The 22,281-nt window shown below is 40.2% G+C and overlaps 1 protein-coding gene and 1 pseudogene across 1 annotated transcript; one reads left to right on the top strand and one right to left on the bottom strand.

Annotated features, from left to right (window-relative positions):
- LOC115930172 (zinc finger protein 737-like) overlaps nt 1-22,281 on the bottom strand; it is a 206,499-nt pseudogene that overhangs the window by 125,691 nt on the left and 58,527 nt on the right.
- On the top strand, nt 132-21,262 carry LOC101136504 (zinc finger protein 737). Its single transcript, XM_063701162.1, has 5 exons — nt 132-308; nt 11,946-12,072; nt 13,202-13,297; nt 19,819-21,091; nt 21,175-21,262. Exons 1-5 carry the CDS (start codon nt 306-308, stop codon nt 21,260-21,262), a joined length of 1,587 nt encoding a protein of 528 aa, XP_063557232.1. The 5' UTR covers nt 132-305.

The following is a 22,281-nucleotide window of genomic DNA, read 5'->3' as shown; positions in this document are numbered from 1 at the left end:
CTCTTTGTTCACTTAACCCAGCATCTGATCATATCTTCTGTCACTCAGCGCCTGAGGGGGCGGGGCTTTAAGCATTATCCAATCAGGGACGCTGGGCTGGAAGCCGTCCAATCAGGCACGCAGCCAGAGTGAAGCGGAAGGCTTCCGGGTTTTGCGGGGCCCTTCTCTCTGCAGCCGGAGCTCCAGGTCTTGTCTTCACTGCTGTGTGTCCTCTGCTCCTAGAGGTCCAGCCTCTGTGGCCCTGTGTCCTGCAGGTATTGGGAGATCCACAGCTAAGACGCCCGGGAGCCCCTGGAAGTCTAGAAATGGTGAGAGTGCCGGTCCGACATCCCGAGAGAGGGGGATAGGCTGGTTGGAACCGGTGGGAAGTGGCTGTGGCGGGACTCAGGCCTCTGCGCAGTCAGCTCCACAATCTGCACCCTGAGTTCTCCTTGCCCAGCTCGGCCTCAGTCCCGTTCAGCCATAATTTGGCGGCTACGCTGACAGCCGGGCCCCCTGGCGTCCTGTGTCTTCCCTGCGTAGTGACTGTGCTCTGGCCTGGAGCGCTCCGTGGGCAGCTCTGCAACCGCAGCCTCCCGTCTCTCCCAGAATGTGCAGGGACCACCAGAGGGTCGTCAGGGGAGAATCCTGACTCGGGGTGCAGGTTCATGAATGGGAAGAGCTTTGGTCCGTGGGGTTCACAGTTTCTGTTCTCTGCTATTCAAAATTTATGGGGCCGGGCGCAGTCGTTCACGCCTGTAATCCCAGCACTTTGGGAGGCCGAGGCAGGCGGATAACTTGAGGTCAGGACTTCAAGATAAGCCTGGCCCAAATGGGGAAACCCCATGTCTACTAAAAATGCAAAAATTAGCTGGGTGTGATGACAAATGTCTGTAATCACAGCTTCTCGGGAGGCAGAAGTGAGAGAATCGCTTGAACTCCGGAGGTGGATGTTGCAGTGAGCTGAGATCTTGCCACTGCACTCCAGCCTGGGCGACAGTGAGACTCCGTCTCAAAAAAAAAAAAAAAAAAAAATTCCTGGTTATGTAATTAGTTTAATTGGCAGTTTATAGTTGCTTAAGCCTGAATTTTGTTTCCCCTAATGTAGTAATTTCCCAAAAAATGCACATGAGCTTAGATTTTTTTTTTTTTTTTTGAGGTAGAAATCCAGGGACTAGAGCTTCTTCAGTCTAATTGCCTGCCACTTAATTATTTTCACACCCCACAGCGGACTGATTTTCCCTGGCATTTTCCACATGTGTCTCAAGCAAGGCCTCAAGTGTACCCCATGTTCCTCAATTTATTATTTTTTTTTTTTTTTGAGACGGAGTCTCGCTCTGTCGCCAGAGCTGGAGTGCAGTGTCAGATCTCGGCTCACTGCAACCTCCGCCTCTCAGGTTCAAGCATTCTTCTGCTTCAGCCTCTGGAGTAGTTGGGACTATGGGCACGCGACACCACGCCCAGCTGATTTTTGTATTTTTAGTACAGATGGGGTTTCAGTATGTTAGCCAGGAATGCTAGTTACCAAGGAAAAAAAATAGGGAAAATCTCTCTTCCATTTTGGCTGTAGACAATGAATATATTTCCACTGGAAAATGTGGTAGATAATTGATGAGTTACATAGATTCGTCAAAACATTAGTTCCTCTTTTTGCAGGGGAAATTTGTGACAGTGAATATCTCAGTTCTATGTCCTGTTGAGTTCTGAGTTAAATGCTAAATTATATGTGATGAAACATGGTACCTTCTAGAAGTGTTCCCATATGATTAATTTTTTACTATATTATTTTATTTATTTACTTTTTTTTTTGAAACAGAGTCTCGCTCTGTCAACAGGTTGGAGTGCAGTGGCGTGATCTCCTCTCACTGCAGCCTCCACCTCCTGGGTTCAAGCAATTCTCCTGCCTCAGCCTCCTGAGTAGCTGGGATTACAGGCACGTGCCACCACACCCAGCTAATTCTTTTGTATTTTAAGTAGAGAGGGGGTTTCAACATGTTGGCCAAAATGGTCGTGATCTTCTGATCTTCTGACATCGTGATCTACCTGCCTCGGCCCTCCAAAGTGCTGGGATTACAAGCATGATTTGCCGCACCAGGCCTACTTATTTTTAAGATAAATAATAAAATAATACATATATTTTCTGAAAGAAGTAGATATATTTACTTTTCTTATGGAGGTATCACATGCAAGCACCTTAGCCAGGTGCAGTGGCTCACGCCTGTCATCTCAGCACTTTGGGAGGCCGAGGTGAGTGGATCACTTGAGGTCAGGAGTTTGAGACCAGCCTGCCCAACATGATGAAACCTCATCTCTACTAAAAATACAAAAATTAGCCGGGTGTGGTGGCATATGCCTGTATTCCCAACAACATGTGAGGCCGAGGCACAAGAAGGTTTTGAACCCGGGAGGCAGAGGTTGCAGCGAGCCAAGATCATGCCATTGAACTCCAGCCTGGGCCACAGGGTGACTCTGTCTCAAAAAAAAAAAAAAAAGTAAGCACTTCCTTCTTATGTAAACACTGTGTTTGAGTAATTTCCCTGGATTTTTCTAACACTTAGTTTCAAAAACCAAGTGAATAACTCCGACATGGAAATCAAAGCTTGAACCTAGTGACTCCAAGCTAAGGCTGATATTAAGCCTGCAACAGGATGTTACTAAAGACTCAGTTTTTTTCTGGGGGGCCTCCCCTGCAGATGTCCCAGCCTGCTCACCCCAGCCATAGAAGGAGGCTTTATCCTGAGAGAAGCTACAGAGCCCTGGAAAGCTGGGGCCCCACAGGCAGATGCAGTTGAGGTTAAGATGAAAGGAAACTTAGAGGGTCTTACTGATGATGAAGTTGTTATGTTTTGTGGCACTTTCTACACTTTGTAAAATAAAAAATATTAATTTATGTTAAAAAAATGAATTCCAAAAAAAATTGCAACAGCAGAAAATACCAACTAATTTAAGATCTTTATGGCTTGCAAAGATGTAGGCAGAAAAGGGCTTTCTTTTTTAGGGAGGAGCAAACAAGATTAGAAACGAGGTGGGAGGTGAATGGCAAATGGAGAGTGAAAAAGTCATATTTTAGATCAGAGGATGTCTTACCCTGAAATCAGCATGTTCTTAGGAGGGACATAAAATAGGGTTGTATGCTGACTCAGACTGAGGGTAACACAAAGTTCAGGAGCCTGAGGGAGGGAGATAAGCTTAAGAAGAGTTCGATTAAGGGATATTTTATTTTAGGCTAAGTGTGGTGGCTCACGCCTGTAATCCCAGCACTTTGGGAGGCTGAGACAGGCGGATCACCTGAGGTCAGGTGTTCAAGACCAGCCTGGCCAACATGGTGAAATCCTGTCTCTACTAAAATACAAAAATTATTGGGAGGCTGAGGTGGGCAGATCACCTGAGGTCGGGAGTTCGAGACCAGCCTGACCAACATGGAGAAACCCCATCTCTACTACAGAAAAAAAAAGAAAGAAAAGAAAAATCAGGTATTGTGGTGCATGCCTGTAATCCCAGCTACTCATGAGGCTGAGGCAGGAGAATGGCTTGAACCTGGGAAATGGCTTGAAAGTTTGTGGTGAGCCGAGATCACACCAGTGCACTCTAGCCTGGGCAACAAGAGTGAAATTCCATTTAAAAAAAAAAAAAAAATTAGCCAGGTGTGTTGGTGGGTGCCTATAATCCCCAGCTATTTGGGAGGGTGAGGCAGGAGAATTGCCTGAACCTGGGAGGCAGAGGTTGCAGTGAGCTGAGATTGCACCACTGCACTCCAGCCTGGGTGACAAAGTGAAGAAATATTTTATTTTGAGCGCTGAAGACAAATTCAGCTGATTTTTTTAATGAGAAAAAGGAGAAAATGTGCAGTGTGTGTGTCTGCCTGTGTGATAGATAAGAGAGCACTAAGTCATAATGGGAACAGTGTTTCTTTCCATAAGCTGTTCCTGGAGCACACAAAAGATGGAGAATTTTATTAATCACAGATATTTTCCAGGATTATCTATGTGTTTCATCTTTCCCCATCTCTTTTATTCGTTCTGTGCATTTCTTCCATTTGGCTTTTCCTGGGCTGCATCTTACATATTAAACTGTTAAACATCACTGCAGTGGTTTGCTGAGTTCTGTGAGTAGCTCTACCAAATTATTGAACTTCAGGGAGGTTATGGGACTCCCCAGTTTTTAAACAGTAGCTCAGAAGCATAGATAAGCCCATGGGGTTTGTGATTGGCATCTGCAGTGAGGACAGTGTTGTGGGACTGAGCCCTGAATCAGGGTCTGTGTTGACTCTCGGTGGTGTCAGAATTCAAATGTTAGACAATGAGTTGGTGTTGGAGAATTGTTTAATGTTCAGCAAACTCTACAGATTTGGTGCCAGGAAAAAGATATCACAGAAGTCTGGCCTGGAATAAAACTCTAGGTGTTTGGGAATGGGAGCTCTGCTGTCTGGTCACAGGCTGTCACACTGCCCATTGTCCTGTGATTCCAGGTATTCTCCCAGGGTGACAGAGGACTGAAAACTTAGAAGAAAGGAGCTCTGATGACAGACCCCCTTTTCCCACAGCTGCCACCACAGGATTCCCACCCACTCACAAACACACACACTAGACATTGACATGTCCACCCTCCTCCCAGGAGTAGGCACCACCCTCAGGAACTTCACGGCGTTTTTGATCCTAGTGTTCCTTGCCAAGAACCCACAAGTCTCTACAAGTCTCCTGGCATATCCCCACCCCCAGACACTAAATCTGCAGCAGCAACCTGTTTTCTCCACCAACCTAGCATTTTGAATCAGCTGTTCATAATCTCATATGTCTGCATGCACACAGTAATAAATCAGAGTACAGCTGCACCGGGACAACTATCTGTAGCAAAAATCAGTCCTCTCACCTACATTGCACTCTCTCCCGCCCAGGGATTTAATTTTTTCTTTTAGCTTTTATTTTTGTTTCGGGGTACACGTGGGTTTGTTTTGGTGCATGGGGGTTTTGCCTGCAGATTATTTTGTCACTGAGGTATTAAGCCTAGCACCAAACAGGTATGTTTTCTGATTCTCTTAGTCTTCCACCCTCCACCCTCAACTAGGCCGCAGCGTCTGTTGTTCTTCTCTTTGTGTTTGTGTGTTCTTATTATTTAGCTGTTACTTATAAATAAAAACATGCATTTGGTTTTCTGTTTCTACATTATTTTCTTTTTCTTTCTTTCTTTCTTTTTTTTTTTTTTTTTTTTTTTTTGGAGACGGAGTTTCACATTTGTTGCCCAGGCTGGAGTGCAATGGTGTGATCTCGGCTCACCACAACCTCCGTCTCCCAGTTTCAAGTGATTCTCCTGCCTCAGCCTCCTGAGTAGCTGGGATTACAGGCACATGGCACCACGCCCAGCTAATTCTGTATTTTTAGTAGAGACGGGGTTTCTCCATGTTGGGCAGGCTGGTCTCGAACTCCTGACCTCAAGTGATCAACCTACATTGGCCTCCCAAAGTGGTGGGATTACAGGCATGAACCACTGCGCCAGGCCTCTGCATTTGTTTTCTAAGAATGATGGTCTCCAGCTTCACTGATGTTATTGCAAAGGACATGATTTTTTTTTTAATGGCCACAGAGTATTCCATGAGGTTTATGTACCACATTTTATTTTGACTAAATCTTTTATTTCATTTTATTTTTGGAGACAGAGTCTCCCTTATTGCCCAGGCTAGAGTGCTATGGCATGATATTGGTTTACTTTAGCCTCAACCTCCCAGGCTCAAGCAATTTTCTCCTACCTCATCCTCCCAAGTAGCTTGGACTACACGCGGGCATTACCACACCTGGTCAATTTTTTTTTTTTTTTGTATTTTCCATGGAGACAGGATTTTGCATTGTTGCCCAGGCTGATCTCAAACTTCTAAGCTCAGGGAGTCCACCTGCCTCGGCCTCCCAAAGTGCTGGGATTACAGACATGAACCACTGCATCTGACCATACCATATTTTCTTTATCCAGTCTACCACTGATAGGCATTTAGGGCCTGTCCTTATTTTGCTATTGTGAATAGTGCTGCAGTGAACATGCATGTGGATGTGTCTTTATAATATAATAATTTATATTTCTTTGGGTGTATACCTAATTATGAGATCCCTGGGTCAAATGATAATTTTGTTGTTAGTTCTGTGAGGAACCGCCGCACTGCTTTTTACAGTTGTTAAACTAAGTTACACTCCCACCAGCAGAGTATAAGCATTCCGTTTTCTCTGCAACCTTGCCAGCATCTGTTATTTTTTGACTTTTTGAAAATAGCCATTCTGACTGGTGTGAAGTGATATCTCATTGTTGTTTTTCTTTTAATTTCTCTAGTGATTAGCGATGAGCATTTTTTTTCAAGTACTTCTTAGCCACATGTGGTTTTTCTTTTAATTTCTCCAGTGATTAGCGATGAGCATTTTTTTCATATACTTAGCCACAGGTATATTTTCTTTTGAAAAGCAGTGTTCATCTTTTTTGCCTACTTTTTAATGAGGTCGTTTGGTATTGTCTTTTAAACTTGTTTAAGTTTCTAATAAATTCTGGATATTAGACCTTTGTCAGAGGCAAAGTTTGCAAATATTTTCTTTTATTCTGTAGGTTGTCTTTTTCCTCTGTTGATAGTTTCCTTTGCTGTGAAGAAGCACTTTAGTTTAAATAGGTCCCATTTGTCAATTTTTGCTTCTGTTGCAGTTGCTTTTGGTAGCTTCATCATGAATTCTTTGCCAGTTTCTGTGTCTAGAATGGTATTTCCTAGGTTTTCATGCAGTGTTTCTTATAATTTTAAGCTTACATTTAAGTGTTTATCTTCAGTTGATTTTTGTATATGCTGTAATGAAGTGAGCTGGTTTCAGTCTTCTACATAGTGCTAGGTAGTTATTCCAGCACCATTTATTACAGAGAGAATTCTTCCCACATTTCTCTTATCAGCTTCATCAAAAATCTGATGGTTATAGGAGGGTGGCATTATTTCTGGGCTCTCTATTCTGTTGCATTGGTCTTCAGCCTAAGTCTCTCCAGCCTGGCTTATCATTGGGCCATCAGCCCAGGGTCACTGGAAATTCCCTCAAAATCACCTAGGTGTCTTTGAGGCATTTGAGGATGTTCAGAGCAGAATTGTGTTAGGCTGATAAGAGTGGTTAATTCTGCTTCTGTCTCAGTGTAAGGGAAATTAGTCATCCTGTGTTTGTTCATCAACTCATACAAGAGGTGTCTTTGGTTGGTACCCAGATGAGAGTTTCTCCAGTTTCCTAGTACTTGGATGGTAAAGAAGGAAAAGATCTGGAGACCCAAATGGATAAACTAGTTGCTTCCATTTTATATGGCCATTAAAAAAAAACTATGAAGCAGTCTTTGTTCCTACAATCCAGAAGCTTTTAGTCTAGACTAGCAACTGGATAAATAATTGAATTATGCATCATATGGTTGGTACAATACATAGATGTGTCCAAAATCTTGGGCTTTATTTAGGCCACTTTCTTTATATTTTTGAGACTTCTGATGTCTACATCTGAAGGCATATTTATGAACAGAAGAATTGTTATTATAGGTTCTTTTTTTTTTTTTTTTGAGACGGAGTCTCTGTCACCCAGGCTGGAGTGCAGTGGTGTGATCTTGGCTCACTGCTGCCCTCTGCTGCCCTGGTTCAAGCGATTCTCCTGCTTCAGGCTCCTGAGTAGCTGGGATTACAGGTGCCAGCCACCATGCCCAGCTAATTTATATATATCTTTTTTTTAATTTTTGTATATTTAGTAGAGACGGGGTTTCACCATCTGGTCAAGCTGGTCTCGAAATCCTGAGGTCGTGATCCACCCACATCATCCTCCCAAAGTGCTGGGATTATGGGCATCAGCCACCACTCCTGGCCATATAATTTCTATTTCTTTTACCTTGCTACATGTACATATTTATTTTCTAATAAAATTACCCTAGAAAAGCTGGGCGTAGTTGGTCATGCCTGTAATCCCAGCACTTTGTGGGGCCGAGGCAGGTGGATCACAAGGTCAGGAGTTTGGGACCAGCCTGGCTAATATGGTGAAATGCTGTCTCTACTAATAATACAAAAATTAGCTGGGCGTGGTGGCATGCACCTGTAGTTCTAGCTACTCAGGAGGCTGAGAGAGATGAATCACTTGAACCCTGGAGGCAGAGGCTGTAGTGAGCAGAGATGGCACCACTGCACACCAGCCTGTGTGACAGAGCGAGACTGCATCTCAAAAAAAAAAAAAATTACCCTAGAAAACCTTAAAGGATTTGTTTAAATTGCGTATTAGAATGTAGTACAAAGTTGACAGGGCAGTGGCTAGAAAATACTAAAATTACAGAAACTCTGGGATTTAAGTTTTCTTTTTTTTTTTTTAGGTAAGCTTAGAAAAAACAAAACTAGTAGTACTGCAGTGACATAGAGAGCAGAATTTTACATGGGGTCCTCACCCTGACCCAGACCTAGACCTGTTCAGATTCACCCTTTTTGGAGGCCTTATTTAGGTCTGACCCTATCTTGTAGTCTTGCTTCAGATAACTGATTAGTAGAGATCAGAGTTTTGGCTGGTGAATCCTGCTGCCTTTCTAGAGCTGGTGCTCGCAATTTCCTGAAACCACAAAACAGATAAATGGGAAAAATAAAGTATGTATTTTAGGGTCCTAGTTTTTAAATGTTCTATTAAAACCAGTGCTTGCGGAGACATTTATTTAGAAACTTGTTTTCTATTCCTGCAGATCCAGTAGTTGCTCCATAAGTCACAAAAAAGTAAATATAAACAGAATAAAATTTTGTCTAAACTACATTAACCTCTTTCTTTCTATATCTTTCATCTGTCTATATTTAGCTTTTATTCTGTGCAATTTTAAAAAATTGATGACAGAGAAACAGAAGAAGAAATAAAAATGCTGGGCCCTTTAACTAAATCTTGAAAACTATTAAACCCTTAGTACCAGCTCCCCGGGTGTTATGAGAATTAAGTCACATAATGTGTTATGCCCAGCACAGTGCTCCGTATCATACTATTGTGCACATAGTACCTGTTTAACAAACAGTGCATTAGTACATGTGTACATGTTGTTTTTTAAAAACAGACTTATTCAGACATTGCTGCCTTGTTTCCTCTGTAAACTTTAAAGAGCCATCAAATAATATAAAACTTTAGGATGGAGATGGGTTGTCCTTGTTTGTATGAGAAGTATTTGGTTGTGACAAGAGTGCTAAGTGTAAGGGACCATGTGCTGTGCCTGCCTCTCTGACTAATGGTAATAATGAGCCAATGGGGAGCAACATCAGCATTGACAGGGGACTTGTTTTTGAAACACCCATTCATGGACCCTTTTCAAACCTGCAGAATCACATTACATAAAGTGGAGCTAAAATTACCAAGTGAATTATAAGCTCGTTGAAGCTTGAGAGGCAATGCTTAGCTTAGTGGTTATCAGCCCAGGCTTCTCATTAGGATCACATGGCCAATTTGCAGAAATCTCTTGTGCCCTCCCCACAGCTTCTGTTTATTGTTCTGGGTGGAAGCATCCATGTTGTTTTAATGAAGGGCCTCATGTGACTGTAAGGTGAGGCCAGAATCAGGTATGAAGGCTGCAAAATACATTCATGAGCGTTAAGTTCCACCTTTGCACTAAAGGGTGGCCACAGGGTCTGTTCTGTTTGGGTTTGGTAGGGACAGGTCAGTGGCACATATTTCCATTACTGTAGCTGAAATGGATGGTGTCTGTGGTAGGGGAGGGCCCCTGAGGACAGGAAAGGAGAGACTTATATTTTCATCTTTATGGAGCAGCTCATTTTTCCTGAACCTCTTCTGTTTTAAAGGACAGAAATGGGTGGATTTCTCTGTCTTTTTCTGCCAGTTGATGTCATGCTAGCAGGTATACTTGTGGTACTGACACCTTTAAAGGCATATTCTCAAGATTCAGGTGTAATTTGTCCAAAGAATCTCATCTGAGAAGGAATTCCGGTGAAGGAGGAGATAGGAGAACAAAAAAAAAAAAAGGCTTTTCTTTAGGTAAACATGCCTCAGCTGAAAAGCTGTGTCCACTCTGCCTTCTGGACTGCCATGCGTTTAGTACTCACAAACCTTTACTTCTCTACTTGTGTTTCTCCTCCCTAAGGAGTTTGGTTTAAGTACTTCTTAAAATTCTTATAATACTCAAAGGTGTCTGAAAAATGTTTCTTTGCTGTATCCCAGAGCCTTTTCTTCATTCTCTACATCATAACTTCTCATGTTCTATTGGGGAAAAGTGTGGTCCTTAGTAAAGATGGAGAACATGTAATGTTGAGGCTCCATTAGTGTGTTCCATTAGCTCTATGCAGAACAGGATTAAGAAATTGCTTATTGGCCGGGTACAGTGGCTCACGCCTGTAATCCCAGCACTTTGGGAGGCTGAAGCGGGCAGATCCCGAGGTCAGGAGATTGAGACCATCCTGGCTAACACAGTGAAACCCCGTCTCTACTAAAAATGCAAAAAATTAGGGGGGCGTGGTAGTGGGCGCCTGCAATCCCAGCTCCTCCGGAGGCTAAGGCAGCAGAATAGCTTGAACCTGGGAAGCAGAGGTTGCAGTGAGCCGAGGTTGAGCCACTGCACTCCAGCCTGGGCAACAGAGTGATTTTCCATATCAAAAAAAAAAAGAAAAAAGAAAAGAAAAGAAATTCCTTATTTAGATCGGGTGCAATGGCTCATGCCTGTAATTCCAGCACCTTGGAAGGTCGAGGTGGGCAGATCACCTGAGGTCAGGAGATCGAGACCAGCCTGGCCAACGTGGTGGAACTCTGTCTCTACTAAAAATACAAAAACTAGCCGGGCGTGGTGGCAGGCACCTGTAATCCCAGCTACTCGGGAAGCTGAGGCAGGAGACCCAATTGAACACAGGAGGCGGAGGTTGCACTGAGCCAAGATCACGCCATTGCACTCCAGCCTGGGGGACAAGAGTGAGACTTTGCCTCAAAAAAAAAAAAAAAAAAAAATGCTTATTTAAATGGGATGCCATTTATTACCCAGAAAGTTCTGAAAAAACTTATTAGGACATACCTGCTCTTTAGGGTGCTAAACGAAGTCTATTTAAAATTACTACTAAAAATTACAGAACATAGGAGTTATCTGTATTTTGAGGTTTGCATAAAACTGATGGTTCTTTATGATTGAATCAGATTTTATTTACTTTTTTAAAAGAGGAATATTTCAACAGTGATGCTGTGTTCTTCTATGTGCATTAGCACAACATAAAAATTTCTTCTAGTGAAGTTAATGGTTAATGATTCACTTGCTTAAATAGCTCTGTGACAGATATTTTTCACTATGTAGCTGATTATTTTTCTCTTCATTATTAAGTATCTTTATGCAGCTGATGTGAATAAACCACCACATTTAATCTGGCAGTTGTCCTTTTTTCTTAATTTTTTCTACATATTTTTCTTTGGAAAATGAAGACTCTTACCTTTGTTTACAGGCCAGAAAAACTGGGAAAAACAGGCTCTTCCACGTACTGGATGTTTGACAAAATATCCTTCTTGGGCCAAAAACATTGACATTATTGGTGAGCTTGTTAGAAATTCAGAAAATCAGACTTTATTCCAGATCTTCTGGAAAAAAACCCCCGCATAACAAGGTCTTCAACTTATTGTATATATTTAAATTTTAGAGGTGCGTTCTAACTCAACATGTCTTTGTCATCTGAAAAATATTCACAGCTCATTCCATATGATGTAAACATAGCACTCAAAAATGTACATGTTCGTGTTCATACCCTTAATTTTATACTTTACTATCTAGAAAAATACGTGAACTGATGTTGTGGATCTTACGCTGTTCTTTTTTCTCAGAGAATACTTTAGAGAATATTTCTGTGTTGAAAGTTATTTTATTGGATAATTTTAGTCAGTCCTATAAGTCAGAACCATTTGTCTTTACTCTCTCATTTGAACTTAAGTCAAATTAAAAATTCCACCCATGGCCACTTGGTAAAAACGTATGTTGTGTGTGTGTTTCAGGGACCATTGCAATTTAGAGACGTGGCCATAGAATTCTCTCTGGAGGAGTGGCATTGCCTGGACACTGCACAGCAGAATTTATATAGGGATGTGATGTTAGAGAACTACAGAAACCTGGTCTTCCTTGGTGAGAAAAACTTTAATACATAATTCATAATATACACAAAAGGCTTTATTTCTCTCTCTTGTAGAATTTTTTTAGTAATTTATTCTTTTATAAAAGAGTTTCAGATCCACTTTTTCAAGAAAATCTTCAGAATTTGTTCATTTAGAAAATAATTTCTTCGGTGCCTCATGCCTGTAATCCCAGCACTTTGGGAGGCTGAGGTGGGGGTATTACCTGAGGCCAGGAGTTCAAGACCAGCCTGGCCAACATGGTGAAACCTCATTTCTACTAAAAGTACAAGAAATTAGCCGGGCACGGTGGCACATGACTGTAATCCCAGCTAATTGGGAAGGTGAGGCAGGAGAATAGCTTGAACCCAGGAGGCGAAGGTTGCAGTGAGTCGAAATAATGCCATTGCACTCCAGCCCAGGCAACAGAGCAAGATTTTGTCTCAAGGGGAAAAAAAAAGAAAAAAATTTCTTCAAGATGTTTCATCTTAATCCAAATTTTCCATATTTCTGAGGTGAGCTGTAATCTTCACTCCAAATTAGTGGTAATTCCAGAAATTTACTGACATAAACTATTGTAGCTTCCACCTGAAAATCTAAATGCCACCACCAATTTTTGATTCAGTAGTACCAGGAAGGAAAATTAAGAAACCTACAAATTGAAAGTATTTTCTTTCTTTTTTTTTTTGTTTTTTTTTTTTGGGACAGAGTCTCACTCTGTCACCCAGGCTGGAGTGCAGTGGTGTGATCTCAGCTTACTGAAACATCCACCTCCCAGGTTGAAGCAATTCTTCTGCCTCAGCCTCCCAAGTATCTGGGACTACAGGGGCAAGTCACCGTGTTTGGCTAATTTTTGTATTTTTAGTAGAGATGGGGTTTCACCATGCTGGCCAGGCTGGTCTCTACCTCATGACCTCGTGATTCACCCACCTTAGCCTCCCAAAGTGCTGGGATTACAGGCGTGAGTAACTGCACCTGGCAAATTTAAAGTATTTTCTAAATATTTAGAAATTTCTGTTATAAATTTGTATTTTGGTATTAATTTACTATAATATTTTATTACATTGTCTTTGCGAGCACATTACTAGCTTGTAATTGGAGAATATGAGCAAGATTCATGTTATTTATTTTTAATAAAACAGGTATTGTTGTCTCTAAGCCAGACTTCATCACCTGTCTGGAGCAAGGAAAAAAACCTTTGACCATGAAGAAACATGAGATGGTAGCCAACCCCTCAGGTAGGTGCGAGTGAAAATGAATACAGCAGAGTGAAAATGAATACAGCAGATGACACAGATAAGAGGTCCCAAAGTCAAAGAGAAAGCCAGTCCTTAAAGTGTGATTTGGGAAGCTGTGCTCCAAAGAAAATAGTTCCTGGGAGCTGTTTTTTGTTTTTTGTTTTTTTTTCTTTTTTAAATTTTGCTCTTACAAAGGGGCATCTTCTGCTTATGCTTTTAAATTCTGTAAAAATTCTACTTTTCTTTCAGTGAGCTCCCTTCAAGTTCACAGTGAGAGCCAGAGTCCTCTTCATGGCATATAAAAGACTGCACAGTCTGGCTGCTTTTTCGTTGTTTTGGGGACACACAAATATCTGCATGATTTTGAGAATTATTTCTCTTTTTGCATCAGGTCTGATGTGTGAGAGTAGTAGTTTCTGTTCAATTTTTTTGTTTATTTTTCTATGTAGTCCTTTCTATTTTTATTACTATTATAGTCTTGAAATATAGTTTGAAATTATACGTATGATATCCTTCTGCTTTGTTCTTTTTTTTTTCAAGATTGCTTTGGCTATTCAGAGTTTATTTTCATGTAAATTTTAGAATTGTATTTTCCATTTCTGTAAAAAAAAAACACTGCAATTTTGACAGGACGTTTATGCAATCTATAGATCACTTTGGATAATATGAAACTTTAATAATATTTATTCTTTCAATCCCTAGACATAAAATATTTTAAAATTTATTTGGATCTTCTAATTTTTTCTTTTTTTATTGTAAAGATTTTCTTACCTTCTTGGTTAATTTTTTTCTCAGAAATTTATTATTTAATACTATATTAAATAAGATTTTTTCTTCCTCTATTTTATCAGATAGTTTGTTTTAAGCGTATGAAACAATACATGTACTTGTGTGTTAATTTTATATTTTGCTAATTTACTCAGTGTATTCATTAGTTTAGATAGGTTTTAATGTACTGTTTATGGTTTTTAAAATGTAAGATGTATGATCCACAAAGAGCAACTTTTACTTATTTTTCTTCAATTGCAATGGATTTCTTTCTTTCTTTCTTTCTTTTTTTTTTTTTTTTTTTTTGAGATGGGGTTTCACTCATGTTGCCCAGGCTAAAGTGCAATGGCGTGATTTCAGCTCACTGCAACCTTCGCCTCCTGGGTTCAAGCGGTTCTCTTGCCTCAGCCTGCTGGGTAGCTGGGATTACTGGTCCTCGCCACAACACCTAGCTAATTTTTAATTTTTTTTGGTAGAGACTGGGTTTCACCATGTTGGCAAGGGTGGTCTCAAACTCCTGACCTCAGATGATCTGCCTGCCTCGGCCTCCCAAAGTACTGGAATTACAGGCATGAGGCAGCCCGCCCGGCCCAATTGTGTGGGTTTCTATGTAGGCAGAACTGACCATAAACTGTGGCTCAGGTAACCGAAACTGAGTCATTGAACCTCTTCAGGGACCCCAGTAAAGGCCAAAGTCTGCAAGCCTGCCTACATTGCTGTAAATGGGTGCCTTCATCCAGGTCTGTGGAATGGCAGGACCTCTGCCAGACTGTGGCTGGGAGTTTGAGCTGGTTACAGAGTAAGTTCAGAATTCTCTGTGGGACCAACTTGGGTAAACCCTATCCTGGTCTGTAGCCATGAACAGGGGTACTGTAGTTTCCCACGTGAATGAGGGCCTGCCTTCTGAATAGAACACTTCTCAACCTTACGCTTTAACAGCATTTCACAACTCCCACCCTGGCTCTCAAATCTCCCTTAGAGGCACTTATTTTGGAAATGGCGTCTCGCTACATCTTTGATCTGGTCTTTGAGACCCAGGCTGGTCTCAAAATCCTGGCCTGAAGCAATTTTCCAACCTTAATGTTCCATGGAGCTGTCATTACAGGTGTGAGTCATAATCCTGGTTCTCTCATAAAGGTATTTTTGTCAGCGATGGCTGACTTGTTTTGCTGTAAGGGAATATGAAAATAGGGCACTTTTAATCTTTTCATTTTACTGATGTCAGTCTCCCTATATATTTTTACTTTCTATGTTCTCTTTCAGATTTGTTTGTAATTTTAGATTCAGATATTGAAGACAATATGCTAGAATTTGCATATGCCTGAAGTAAATTACATAATTAGTAGGCACCCAGTTACTAAAATAGTTATTTATAAATTTAAGTTTGCTGCAGGTAAAAAGGAATTATAGGATGTTCATCTACTTTTTTCAGCCTATATCTCCATAATAAAATAGTTTATTTCCTAATTTTTTTTTTTACATATCAGAGGGTCTAACCCCATTCTACAAAATATATATTTCTTATTTAACAATGTAAGGGTACTCTTTGCTTCCAGTGTTTGATTACAGCAGTTTCATTTTGTGTAAGAATACCATATATTTAAGACATTAAAAGCAACTAGTTTCTTTTAAATGCTAATTTATTTTCTCATTAGAATCTTCTATTTATACTGCATAATCTCTGAAATTTTACTGCCACACAGTGCATGCTAATGATTCAGAATGCTTGCATTTTGTGAGTACACACCAACAGTTAAATATTGCAGTTATCTAGAATTTTTTTTTTTTTTTTTTTGAGATGGAGTCACACTCTGTCACCCAGGCTGGAGTGTAGTGGTATGATCTTGGCTCACTGCAACCTCCACTTCCTGGGTTCAAGCTATGCTCATACCTCAGTCTCCCAAGTAGCTGGGATTACAGGTGTGTGTCACCATCCCCAGCTAATTTTTGTATTTTTAGTAGAGATGGGGCTTCACCACTTCGGCCAGGCTGGTCTTGAACTCCTGACCTCAGGTGATCTGCTCATCTTGGCCTCCCAAAGTGTTGAGATAACAGTGGTAAGCCACTGCGCCCGGCCTGACAATTTGTTTTTAATTATACTTCAATGTTGCATACAAGATTTTATGAGTAAACATTTCTCTTATTGTTGTTTTGAAGTTTTGAACCCCTCCGAGGTTCAAGTGATTCTTCTGCCTTGACCTCCTGGGTAGCTGGGACTACAGGCATGAGCCACCATGCTCAGCTAATTTTTGTATTTTTAGCAGAGATGGGGTTTCACTATATTGGCCAATCTGGTCTGGAACTGCTGACCTCGGGATTTGCACACTTTGGTCTCCCAAAGTGCTGGGATTACAGATGTGACCTACTGTGTCTGGCCTCAGTGTAGGTTTCTTAACATTAGTTTATTGGGTGTTTTGGTTTTACTTATGTATTATAATTTTAGACAATTTGCAGTTCTTTTTGTACACTTTAAGTCAATTTAAGGTTTAATTAAGAGATAAATTATGCATATCTATCATAATCAGATTACATTTGTATGTGTATTTATCTACAAATATGACCCCAATTTTAGTTATGGCTTATATTCTTTCTTAGCGGATTTTTGATGGTAGTTTTATCTTGTCTAAGTGAGTACTTATGGAGATAGTCTTATTATCACCATGTGTTTAACGATGAATATATATTTGCTTTTGTGAGAGACACTTCTACGATTTGAAAGTAATTTTCAAAAAGATACATAATTCTGGTTTTTTGTTTTTGTTTTTGTTTTCAGTTTTTCTTTAAAAAAAAATTGTCTTAAAAACACGTAATATAAAATTTACCACTTTAAATCTATTGAAGTGTGCATTTCAGGGCCAGGCTTGGTGGAGGCTCTTATTTGTAATCCCAGGATTTTGGGAGGCCAAGACTGGAGGATCCATGGAGCCCAACAGTTTGAGACCAGCCAGGGCAACATATGGTGACACCTCTCTATAAAAAAAAATAATAATAATAGCCAGCCATAGTGATGTGCAGCTGTGGCCCCAGCTACTTGGGAGATTTAAGGGAAGTCAAAATTGTACCACTACACTCCAGCTCGGGTGACAGAGTGAGACCGTGTCTCAAAAAAAAAGCTGTTCATTTCAGTCATATTAAGTATATTCACATTGTTATGCAAAAGACTTTTAGAAACTTTTCATCTTGTAAAACTAAAAGTCATTGACCATTAAGTAACAACTGCTCATTTTACCCTCTCTCCAGCCCTTGACAGACAAACCTTCCACTTTCTGATTTTATGATTTTGACTACTTAAGATATCTCATATATGTGGAATCATACAGTACCCAAAATTTTGTCACTGGATTAGTTCAGGTGACATAATATTCTCAAAGTTCATCTTAAAATTGACAAGATTGTTTTTTCTAAGGTGGAATAATACTTCATCATATGTATATGTTACATTTTTTGATATGTTTATAAATCAAGAGACATCTGGGTTGCTTCAGCCTTTTGGCTTTTGTGAATACTGGTACAATACACATGGATTTTCAATTATATCTTCCAGGTCCTGTGTTGCATATTTTTGTTGTTGCTGTTGTTTTCCTTTTTTTTTTGAGATGGAGTCTCACTTTGTTGCCCAGGCTAAAGTACAGTGGCACGATTTCGGCTCTCTGCAACCTCTGCCTTCTGGGTTTAAGCGATTCTCCCATCTCAGCCTCCCAAGTAGCTGGGATTACAGGTGCACGTCACATCGCCAAGCTAATCTTTTATTTTTAGTAGAAATGGTGTGTTGGCCAGGCTGGTCACAAACACCTGACCTCAGGTTATCTGCCCACCTCAGCCTCCCAAACTGCTAGGATTACAGGCTTGAGCCACTGCACCTGGCCTGTGTTACATATTTTGGATAGAGATTTATAAATGAGGAACATTTACAACATTTTAAAATAATGGCTGTGTCTTTGTTTTCCACCAGCAATCAACATGGGTTTTATTTTTATTGCACCTAATGGGTGTAAGTTGATTTTGTCATTGTGTTTTTTTTTATTTCTCTATAAATTAATGATTTTGTATGTTCTTTCAAATGCTTTTCCTCACTTGTGTATTTTTATGTTTAAGCATTTTGTTTAAAATGTATTATTGTACCATTCAAGGAAATAAACAACTTTATCAGTGTTGATATTCAGTTTTCAACATCATTTTTTGAAGAGATTATTTCTATTTTGTATGCATGGCAACTTTGTGGAAGATCATCTGATCATATACAGAAGGGTTCATTTCTGAGTTCTCTATTCTGTTCTTTCATTTGTTTATCTTTGTGTCAGTGTCACATTGTTTATGTTACTGTAGGTGGTTTTTTTTTTGTTTTTTTTTTTGAGATGGAGTCTCGCTGTGTCACCCTGGCTGGAGTGCAGTGACGCAATCTCAGCTTACTGCAAGCTCCGCCTCCCAGGTTCATGCCATTCTCCTGCTTCAGCCTCTGAAGTAGCTGGGACTACAGGCGCCTGCTACCATGCCTGGCTAATTTTTTGTATTTTTAGTAGAGATGGGGTTTCACTATATCAGCCAGGATGGTCTCAATCTCCTGACCTCGTGATCCACCTGCCTCGGCCTCCAAAAGTGCTGGGATTACAGGCATGAGCCACCATGCCTGGCCATGTTACTGTAGGTTTTAACTGTAGGTTGTATTGACAACTTTGAAAAATAAAATTTTTTGCCCCCTGAGCAAGAATATGTTGTAGAGCGTGTTTCATATTCACTTATTTTTGAATTTGCCAGTTTGACTTTTGCTTTTAATTCCTAGTTTCATTCAGTTTTTGTAGAAAACACACAGTGTGTAATTTTAGTGTTTTAAAAATGATTGGTTGTTGTTGAGACAAGATCTTACTGTCACCCAGGCTGCAGTGCAGTGGCATAATTGTGGCTCATTGTAGCCTCAGCCTCCTGGACTCAAGTGATCCTTTCTCCTTAGTTTTTTGAGTATCTAGGACTGTAGATATGCACTACCATGTCTGGATAATTGTTTGCTTGTTTGTAGTATTAGGATCTCACTATGTTGCCCAGGCTGGTCTCAAACTTTTGGCCCCAGTGGACCTCCCAAAGTGTTAGGATTATAGCCAAGAGCCACAGCACAGTCAGTATTTTTAATTTAATAAAACTTCATATGTGTCCTAACAGAATACACCAGATGCAAATAGGAATACTGTGTATTATCTTGGTTTTGACTGGAGAGTTTTGTGTGTGTCTGTGAATCCTAGGTGGTCTATAATGTGGTTTGGATGTCTATGTTCTTCAAACCTCATGCTGCAATATAAATTCTCACTGTTAGATGTGGGACCTGGTGGGATATGTTTGGGTCATGGGGGGCGAATTTCTCATGATCCACCCATGTGTCACCTTCCCACAGTTCTGAGATTACAGGCATGAGCGACTGCATCCGGCTGGAAATTTACTTTTAAAGGCACAATATTATACTGGAGAGCAGGAAGAGCTCTGTTGGGTATAAGTAACAGAATTTTCTTTTTATTCTATGTGGCTCTTTGCATTGTGCTCACCTGGGGCCCTTCATACACTTAACTCACTTATAAATTTTTTACAAATGTATTTTGGGCAGTCCACTTTTGTTACATTTATGTATCCAGGAAGAAATTACAGCTTGTGGTATTTTGCTGTGTCATCTTGCTTATGTAGTTTGTATAATTATATAGGTTAGATCTGTAAAGTATATTTATCTGAGTCTATCAATTGAAGTAATGTGCTTTTATTGTTTCTTTCAGTTACGTGTTCTCATTTTGCCCGAGATCTTTGGCCAGAGCAGAGCATAAAAGATTCTTTCCAAAAAGTGACACTGAGAAGATATGAAAACTATGGACATGACAATTTACAGTTTAAAAAGGGCTGTGAAAGTGTAGATGAATGTAAGGTGCACAAAAGAGGTTATAATGGACTTAACCAATATTTGACAACTACTCAAAGCAAAATATTTCAGTGTGATAAATATGTGAAAGTCATTCATAAATTTTCAAATTCAAACAGACACAAGATAAGACATACTGGAAAAAAACCTTTCAAATGTATAGAATGTGGCAAAGCTTTTAACCAGCCTTCAACCCTTACTACACATAAGAAAATTCATACTGGGGAGAAACCCTTCAAATGTGAAGAATGTGGCAAAGCCTTCAACTGGTCCTCACACCTTACTACACATAAGATAATTCATACTGGAGAGAAACGGTACAAATGTGAAGACTGTGGCAAAGCCTTTAGCCGGTTTTCATACCTTACTGCACATAAGATAATTCATAGTGGAGAGAAACCCTACAAATGTGAAGAATGTGGCAAGGCCTTTAAGCGTTCCTCTATCCTTACTGCGCATAAGATAATTCATACTGGAGAGAAGCCCTACAAATGTGAAGAATGTGGCAAAGCCTTTAAGCACCCCTCTGTCCTTACTACACATAAAAGAATTCATACTGGAGAGAAACCCTACAAATGTGAAGAATGTGGCAGAGCCTTTAAGTACTTCTCATCCCTTACTACACATAAGATAATTCATAGTGGAGAGAAACCCTACAAATGTGAAGAATGTGGCAAAGCCTTCAACTGGTCCTCACACCTTACTACACATAAGAGAATTCATACTGGAGAGAAACCCTACAAATGTGAAGAATGTGGCGAAGCCTTTAAGCACTCCTCTTCCCTTACTACACATAAGATAATCCATACTGGACAGCAACCCTTCAAGTGTGAAGAATGTGGCAAGGCCTTTAAGTGCTTCTCTATCCTTACTACACATAAGAGAATTCATACTGGAGAGAAACCCTACAAATGTGAAGAATGTGGCAAAGCCTTCAACTCGTCCTCACACCTTACTGCACATAAGAGAATTCATACTGGAGAGAAACCCTACAAATGTGAACGATGTGGCAAGGCTTTTAAGCGCTCCTTTATCCTTACTAGACATAAGAGAATTCATACTGGAGAGAAACCCTACAAATGTGAAGAATGTGGCAAAGGCTTTAAGTGCCCCTCTACCCTTACTACACATAAGGTAATTCATACTGGAGAGAAACTATAAATGTGAAGAATGTGGCAAAGCTTTAAGCTATCCCACTATGCTTTTTTCACATAAGAAAATTCATATTGGAGGGAAACTGTACAAGTGTGATAAATGTGGCAAAGCCTTTATATCATCCTCAAACCTTAGTAGACATTAGATAATTCATGCGGGAAAGAAACCCAACAAATAAGAAAATGCAGCAAAGCCTTTAAGGACACCTCTGCCCTTACTAGACATAAGATAATTCGTACTGGAGAGAACCCTGTGAGTTTGATGAATGTGGGAAAGCCTTTAACCAGCTATCAACTTTTACTAAATATGAGAATTTATATGGAACATAAACCCTACAAATACAAAGAATGTGACAACGCTTTTAGGAAGTTCTGAACCCTTCTTACACATAATTCATGCTGGACAAAAATCCTACAAGTTTGAGGAATGTGGCAAATCCTATAACAAGTTTTCAATATTTTTTTTTTTTTGAGATGAAGTTTCATGCTTGTCATCCAAGCTGGAGTACAGTGCCATGATCTCGGCTCACTGCAACCTCTGCCTCCTGGGTTTAAGCCATTCTCCTACCTCAGCTTCCTGAGTAGCTGGGATTACAGGTGTCCTCCAACATGCCCAGCTAATTTTTTTATTTTTAGTAGAGATGCGACTTCGCCATGTTTGCCAGGCTGGTCTCGAACTCCTGACCTCTGGTGATCCACCCGCCTTGGCCTCCTAAAGTGCTGGGATTACAGGCGTGAGCCACGACGCCCGGCCACAAGTTCTCAATTCTTAAGAGACATGGCGATAATTCATGCTGAAGAGGAAATCCGCAAAGCTAAAAAATGTGACATTGCTTTTACGAACACCTCCAACTTCTCTACACATAACAATAATTATACTAGTGTGAAACCCTAGAAATATATAAAATGTGACAAAGCCTTTATATGGTTGCCACACTTGATTGTAGGTAGGATAATTCATACTGGCAAAACTCCTACAAGTGTGAAGAATGTGGCAAAACTTTTAATCAGTTCTTACACCTTATTTCACAGAAAAGCTAGTATCCTTGAGAAAAATTGTACAAATAGAAGGAATATGGAAAACCTATTAATTCCTACTCACATCTAACTCAACATAAAAATCTTCCTTTTAATAAAAGCATTAAAATGGCAATTACTGTCAAAAAAAC

The sequence above is a fragment of the Gorilla gorilla genome, chromosome 20 (genome assembly GCF_029281585.2).
Source record: "Gorilla gorilla gorilla isolate KB3781 chromosome 20, NHGRI_mGorGor1-v2.1_pri, whole genome shotgun sequence".
Classification (NCBI taxonomy): domain Eukaryota; kingdom Metazoa; phylum Chordata; class Mammalia; order Primates; family Hominidae; genus Gorilla; species Gorilla gorilla.
This window is presented reverse-complemented; position numbering and strand designations above follow the sequence as displayed.

What these genes read in the sequence shown, in the direction of transcription:
- LOC101136504 (XM_063701162.1), top strand. An exon ending in CAGAAACCTGGTCTTCCTTG is followed by an intron (nt 12,073 to 13,201) that starts GTGAGAAAAACT and finishes TTAATAAAACAG; the next exon opens with GTATTGTTGTCTCTAAGCCA. An exon ending in GATGGTAGCCAACCCCTCAG is followed by an intron (nt 13,298 to 19,818) that starts GTAGGTGCGAGT and finishes TGTTTCTTTCAG; the next exon opens with TTACGTGTTCTCATTTTGCC.